The sequence below is a fragment of the Pteropus alecto genome, unplaced genomic scaffold (assembly GCF_000325575.1).
Source record: "Pteropus alecto unplaced genomic scaffold, ASM32557v1 scaffold145, whole genome shotgun sequence".
NCBI lineage: Eukaryota > Metazoa > Chordata > Mammalia > Chiroptera > Pteropodidae > Pteropus > Pteropus alecto.
In genome coordinates, this window is record NW_006436285.1 from 550,005 (window position 1) to 557,802 (window position 7,798).

Below are 7,798 nucleotides of genomic sequence, written 5' to 3' on the forward strand. Positions count from 1 at the left end.
CTGGAAAGATGGGAACAGGATGTATTTTTATTTCTAGAGAGAAGAGATGGCATTAGAGGATACAGACCTTCATGGGGACAATTCTTTGCAGTGGGACTCCCAAATTGCAGTATGTCAGGAACTTACTCTGCCTATCAGTATAGGCAGCCACAGCAGGGGCTGTAACATGCCCATACTTTGCAAATTATAAAGGGTCTATTTACCCAGCAATCACTCAAAAATGTAGGATACTAACATTTACAATCACGAATAATGTTTATATCTCCTTTACCAAAATAATAACAGGTTCTCTAATCAAGAAAAAAAGCATAACTTGGAAAACTATATGACAGAACTACAGTTATTTAACTGAATGATAACAGAACAGTTGTAAATATTGTTCATTATCTTACCTTCATCATTTGAAGGATGTGATGTTTTAGTCATTTCTTTATCTTTCTTTATGGTTTAATAGTCAAGAAAAAACATTCATTAGTAATTAAGCTTCAAAAGGAGACTTTTGCTGACTGTATAGCAATCAAATTAATACAATATACCCCCCACCCATCCCATACCTCTCTCTTAAGCTCTGGTCTCAATGCTAATACATATTATCAACCTCTTACTGGATATCTCTCACGGGTACCTAAACTTAACTAGTTCAAAATGAAGCTTATCATATACCCATGTACTTCCATCTTTCCAAACTCACTCCTCCTCTTTCTTCCATATTTTGGTTAAAGGCATAATAATCCATCCAGTGCTCCATTCTAGAGGCCTTAGAGTTGTTCCATTCCATTCAGATAAGGCCAATCTAATCCAATCTAATGCTTATTGAGCACACTACTTGGAATTGAAATAAGATATGTAATTCCTGACCTCAAGAAGTTTATCATCCAGTAGAACAGACAAATGATTATATAGTATAATCAGCTCACTATGAGAGCACAGTGAAAAGAAAACCTATATACAAAATTTAAATCATCTTCATCTTCATCATCATCATCATCATCATCATCATCTCCATCTCTCTGGATCCACATATCTATCGAGTCACCATATTCTGATGTAGTATGACTCTGTAATATCTTAAATCTGTGGTCTTTAGTTTACCCTCATTGCTACTGTCTTATTTCAGGTCCTTATCATTTTTATCTAGACTATCTCAATAGACTCAAAGCCATCTTGCCTCTGTTCTCAATGTATCTATTTCACACACTGTAACTATATTATCTTTTATAAAAACCCAAATCATTGTTATTTCATATTCCTTCTCAAAAACCTGCAATGGCTCCCTACTACTGAGAGAATAAATTCATACTTGATCAAGGTATACAAAGCTCTAGTTTGAACCTACCTTTTGAGTCTCCACTCCTACCATTGTCCTAGCTTTGCTGGCTTGCACTTCCATGCTTTCACTTAACACTTTAACATCTGTCTGTAATACTGTCTCACTGTATCCTTATGTCTGGAAACTTCCCAGTCACATTTTAAAACCTAATTCGATTAAGCCTTCCTTTAATAAAATCTTTTTTATATTTATCTAGGCAGGACTAGTCTCTAAATCTGCACTCCTACTGCATTTTGTACAAATCAAAACTGTCCTTTCATTTTATTTAAGGACTTTGGTTTATGTGTATCTGATCCCAGGATGGTGAGTCCTCAAGAGCAGTGATGATGTCTTTTCCATCTTTATATCCTATGTCATCTACTTTCCCTCTTTTCCCTTCCTTCTAGCTTAACCAGGACCTAGCCCACAGCAGATTCTCAATAAATGTTAGATATCATCGTCATCATCGTCGTCGTCGTCGTCATCGTTGTCGTCGTCGTCGTCGTCATCATCATCATCATCATCATCATCATCATCATCATCAAATATTTAAGTTAGTTTCTGCTAAACTACATGGTAAATTTAGCATGAAGCTGAGTCAGAACCTTCTCTCTGCCAGGCAGAGGGTCCAGACTTGTGTAGGATCCCATTATCTCTGACCATTCACATGCCAGTGAAGGGGATATCTCCATAGAAATGAAAGTTAACCAGATAAATAAGTGATCAATACAAAACATCTGAGACATACAACTTTCTACCTTTTGTTCTGTCGTGTTACTCTGTACATCGTGCTGAGGAGGTAACAAGGTTGATGATGTTTTGGTAGGAATCATTAGAAAACTATGAGAATGCCGAACTGATCCTAAAAGTGCATAAAAGAGAGATCATATAATTTTAAAACTTTATTGAAGTATACTTAAAGTACAATAAACTGCAAACATACAAAACATACCATCTGTTCAGTTTTGACATATTTATAAACCCATGAAGCCATCATCACAATCAAGGTAGGGGAAAGTCTATAGCTCAGAGATGGTGGGAAAATGGAAGGGTGGTAGGAGAGGCTGGAGAGCAAAGAAATCGGATGGGGCTTCACATTTTCCTTTCCTTGGGCCTTGGTTGTTTCAGATAAATGAAGCTAACACAGAGAGAAAAGAACTATTGCTTTCCATTTAGGATTCTAGAAAGAGATCTCCCTTAGGCGACTCCCTCCCCCACCTCTTCCTCCTCACCTGTGTCATGGCCCAGAAACTTTGTAATACAGTGTGGTCAGGCAGAGCAAGGCTCTCTCTGAGGTTTTACTTTCCTTTTCTCTCTTTTTTTTTTTTTAAATTTCAGCTTTATTGGGATTTATAATTGACATAAAATTGTAAGATAGTTGAGGTGTACATCGTGGTGATTTGATATATGTATACATTATGAAAGGATTTCCCCCATTCAGTTAACACATCTGTCACCCAACATATTTATCTTTTGTTGTTGTTGAAAATATTTACATTCTACTGTCTTAGCAAGTTTCAATAATACAGTGTTAACTATAGTCATCATGTTTTACATTAGAAATTCAGACCTTATTCGTCTTATAGCTGAAAATTTATACCCTTTTACCAATCTCTCCCTATTTCTCCTTGAGGTTTTGCTTTCTTAAGCCACTCTTGGTTCGCATGTGGTGTACACATGGCCCAGGAAGGGCTGAGAGTGTAAATGGGGAGCTTGTGAGGGGAGTCACATGGTGGAGGTGAGAGAGGGCTCCACCCCAAGTGTTGTGGGGCAGCCAGCTAGAAGTGAGGTGGAATGGGAAAAACGAAGTGTTCTACTGAGTCCAGAGAGACCAGAGCCTGAGTCACTGCATGACAGCTGACTTCAACTGTGAATGTCAACAGACCAAGCACTATTTCAATGGAAATAAGGGCATATCTTTGGAGACCAGAGGAAGCAGAGGACATTTTACCTAAGCACTCTGACTTTATTCTGCCTTCATGAAATCATGGAAGCCAGTGTTTCCCAAACTTTAACATGCATATAAAGCACTGGGGATCTTGTGAAAATGCAGCTTCTGATTAAGAAGGTCTGGGGTGGGGCCTGATAATCTGCATTTCTAATAAACTCTTAGATAATGCCCATACTGCCAACAATAGAGGAATAAGAACATAAGCCATATCTCTTGTCCCTGACATCTGGACACCGTCTTTGGGAAAGAAGCAGAAAAATGGGGAGACTCCCTGAAAGTTTGAGCCATTTTGGGGATCTAGAGGTATATGTTAGAGGATGTAGAGGAGGAGAACCTAGAGGAGTTTGTTAGAAACATCAATGACTGAGCCAGAAAGCAAAAAGAAGACATACATTCAGCAAATAGTGTTAGTACTGCTACACGTGTTAAAGAAGCCTACTCAAGAAGTGGGTTGAAATGTTAAAACGACAACAACTACTCAGTCGAGCTGTTCTAAAAAGAACAGGGGAAAAAGAGTGGGCAACACTGATGGCATGCTCCACTACCACAGAAAAATATGTGACAGAATAAAATATTTCTGCTACCATTGAAGTGACAGATGTTAGGTCAGGCCTGAAAAGTCCAAAGCCTAAGGAAGGGAAGAGTTTTGAGAAAGAGCATTGCTTGGGATCTTGGTCCTCACTAGATTTCTAGGGCCATAGGCTTCAGAAACATCAGTAGCATCTCCAATCAGCAATCTGCAAGGATGCTTCTCCAATGAGATGCAGGTAAAATCTTCCCTGGGAGGCAGAACTGCCGGTGCAAGAGTGGCAGCAGAGGTGGCAGCAGCCAGTTGAGGCACAGGCTAAAAAAATGCCTTGGGATCTTGTTAGGAATGGAAAGGTACAGAAATGTGATCAAGAGCAAGGCCTGTGGAGAAGACAGGGCTCTGACCTGGGCTTGCAGGGTTGTCAGCTACAAAATGTGGACTGCCCTGCTCATAGGCGTGTGGAGGCAGTGACATAAACTGTGTAAGTAGGGAGTCTAATCCAGAAGGCAAGAGAAGATGTAGCATTGTTGGTAAGTGTTACTCAAAATCCATCATTTACAACAGAGTATAGAGGATTTATCTGCATTGTAAGCAGAAGAGGTCAGTACCAAATCCAGTCTTTCCACCAATTACTATTTTAGTATTTTGAATCATAACATCTCAATTACTTTTTTGTCGTTGGTGTAATTTCAGGTTATTGGCAGTGTCATTCATTTTCTTTATCTTTGGAGAAGAAGCTTAGAGAGACACAATAAAATATTTATTTTTAATAATGGAGATGACAGTTATCCAAGATAGATTCTATTTACCATTTCATGCCCAATAGAAGGAGAGCCATATGCTAGTCTATATATGGGGTTGTGGGGAGGAATTGGAGAGTATAGGTCATGGTTCTCAATGGGAGGTGATTTTGTACCTCAGAGGACATTTGGAACTGTCTGAAGACATTTTTAGTTGTTATAAAGGTGGACAGGGGGTTGCTCCTGAAATCTAGTGGGTAGAGGCCAAGGATGCTGCTAAACATCCTACAATGCATATGACAGGCCTCACGACAAAGAATTATCTAACCCAAAATGTCAATAGTAGCAAGGCTGAAAAATTCTAGAATAGGGAGATGTGATGGGAAGGCAGGAAAACCACTTTTGTATTATGTTGTCTAGTTAAAGCTATACTTGAACGGGGGCAGAGTTGTTATCAGGGAGAAAGGAAAACCTCCATTCTTCCAACTTGCTGAAGGAGAACCTGGCTTTCTCTCTGTGTGGAGATACATACCAGCATAATAACTGTGTTGGAGACCCTGTAAGCCACAGTGGCCATGATAATTCTTGGCTGTGCCTCAGCCTGGCAGAGGCAACTATTATACATATACTTTATCTGTGAAAGAGGTGACTACAGATTCTGTTTCTAAGCATTTAGAGACAAAAAGGATTCCATTTCCAAACTATATGTGTACTAATTGGGTTTTCATTAGAGTTATAAGATGTGTATCCCTTGGAGTCTACATGGTGGAAGATGACAACCTGATTATAAGCAGTAGAAGTCAATTTCATATGTAAAATAGACATCTTCATGCTCCTATAACCTCTGTAATATTGCTAACATAAATTCTTTTATATTTACTTTTTCAAAAAGCATTTGAGGTGGCCGCTGTTTAAGATGCCTACCTGAAACTTTCTTTCTTCTAGAAGTTAACAGTTGCAGATGGAGGGAGAAATATAGGTGCTAAAGTGATTTATTATCCCAGAGTCAGAAGATTAGAGCATCATCTCATTGAACTGAATTGTGAGCTTTTCTTACTGACTCCTCCTTCTCAAACTTTCCATTCCTTCCTGCCTCTCAAATTGTATATCACTGGCTCATCTTTTAAAAACTTTCTCTTGCACACATTTTATCTCTCAATTTTTTAAAAAAAGTATTTCTTTTCCTGCTGTCCTTTTAAAACTTCTTTTTCTCTATTCCTTTTCCCTCCCTCTCTCTTCTTCTTCCCTCCCCTTCCCCCTTCCCTCTTCCCTTCTCTTCCCCACCCTGTTCCATCCTATTCCATCCTACCCTACCCTACCCTACCCTACCCACCTTTCTTTTTACTTTTTATTTATTGGTTTATTTAAAATATGAAAATATTACATATCTTTTATGCGATGTTCATTTTGACATACTGGCATTTTATAAATGAGTAAAACTCAGTGCCAAATCCTGCCAGTAATCTTTAATGAAGGTTTATATTATACATTTATCAAAATATTTGACCAAAACTTTTATTTACATCTATCATCTTCTACCTACCTACCTACCTACCTACCTACCTACCTACCTACCTACCTACCTACCTATTTATTCATTTATCAATCATCTTTGACTTTTTCTGACTCCTACTTTTTAAATCTGTCTGCCATCACACAACTATACTTGATGTTCATTATGGCTACTACATTTAACTCTTACATCTTCTTTCCTTCTTTAACTCTGCTCTCTACTGACTCATCCTTTATAAACTTCTTTCTTCCTCCCCTTCCTTCTTTTCCATCCTCCCGCTTCTTCTCTCATTCTTTTACTCTCTTTTCACATGCTAATTAAAAACAATTTCTTCTTTCCTTCTTTTACTATCTAAGATTTTGGTTCTGTCTTAGTATTGGTTTCTCTTCTTAAAATTATCCTGTATTTAATTTTCTTACTAGTTCCTCCTTTTAAACTCCTCTGTCTCTCACTTTCACATTCTCTTTCTTTTCATTTGACTATTTCCTAGCCTTACGCCACTTTAGAATTCTTCTCTTACTTTCCTGCTTCCTCCTTTCCTTTCCTCCCTCCCTTCGAACCTCCCCTCCCATCCTTCCCTGTCTCTTCTTCCACTCCCCTCCCTACCTCCCTTCTACATTTCTACCTTCACTATCTCCCTCTCTTTCTCCCTCCTTCCCTCTTATACCCCTCTTTTTTTACTGGTTCCTCTTTTAAACTTTTTCTTTCCTTCACTCTTCTTTTCATCTTTTTGATATTGTCTTTTTTTTTAAAGTAGGACTTCCATATAAAATCCTGCTTACTTACCTATTTATCCATCAACCTACTTATCTATTAATCTACCTATCCACCAAGCTACCTGCCATCCATCTATTCAACTATGTTTTACTGTATTTTAACTGACTTTTTTAGATTTCTCTCTCCCTGCTCTCCATTTCTTCCCTACCTCTCTTCCTTACATCCTACTCTTTATCTTTTCCTCACTCCATTTCTTTCATGGTCTCTCTGAATGTCTTTCTCTTTTCTTTCCCTGCCTCTGTACATGCATGACTTACTGCCTTCCTCCCTCCCTCTCTTCCTGCTTTCATTCATTCTTTCTTCCCTTTCTCCTCCTTCCCTATCTTCTACCTCTATATCCATTTCTTCCTTTTCTCATTTCTTTTCTTCTTCCTACCTTCTTCTTTCTCCATCTATTCACCCCACCATCACCCTCTTGTCTTCTTTCATTTCTCCCTTCTTCCTTCTCTTCTTGTTTCCTTTCTTTCATCCCTCGTTCTTCCTCTCTCTCTCCCCTTTCCTAGTCTCCTCCCTCACTTTCCTTACATTCTTCTCTTACTTTATTTTTACTACTCTTCTTTTTAAACTTTTTGTTTCTCTCTTACTTTATATGTTTTTCTCCTTTTCTGTCTTCACTACTTTCTACTATTATTTATTTATTTATTAGCTTATAACGACTTTTTATTTTTAAAAATTTTTTAATTTTTTATTTTTCGCATAGCATTATTTTGCTTTATTTTTTAAAATTATTAATGAAATTGAAATGATTTAAATATTTCTCCCTGTCTACCTCTCCCCTATCCCCTCCCACCTTCCATCTAGTAAATACTAGTCCATTGTCCATATCCATGAGTCTCTGTTTGTTTGTCCTGTTCATTTGTTGCTTTTAGGTTTATATCCCACATATAAATGATATTATGTGATTTTCAAGTTTTTCTGTCTGGCTTATTTCGCTTAGTATGATTATTTCAAGGTCCATCCATGTTGCTTTAAATGGCAG

The 7,798-nt window shown here is 37.9% G+C and overlaps 1 protein-coding gene across 1 annotated transcript in view; it reads right to left on the reverse strand.

The window, feature by feature from the left end:
• LOC102892432 (fibrous sheath-interacting protein 2) overlaps window positions 1-7,798 on the reverse strand; it is a 95,201-nt gene that overhangs the window by 59,360 nt on the left and 28,043 nt on the right. The window contains exon 9 of the mRNA XM_025047237.1: window positions 2,068-2,171. Within this exon, the coding sequence (XP_024903005.1) occupies window positions 2,068-2,171 (104 nt within the window). The remainder of the gene's footprint in view (window positions 1-2,067; window positions 2,172-7,798) is intronic.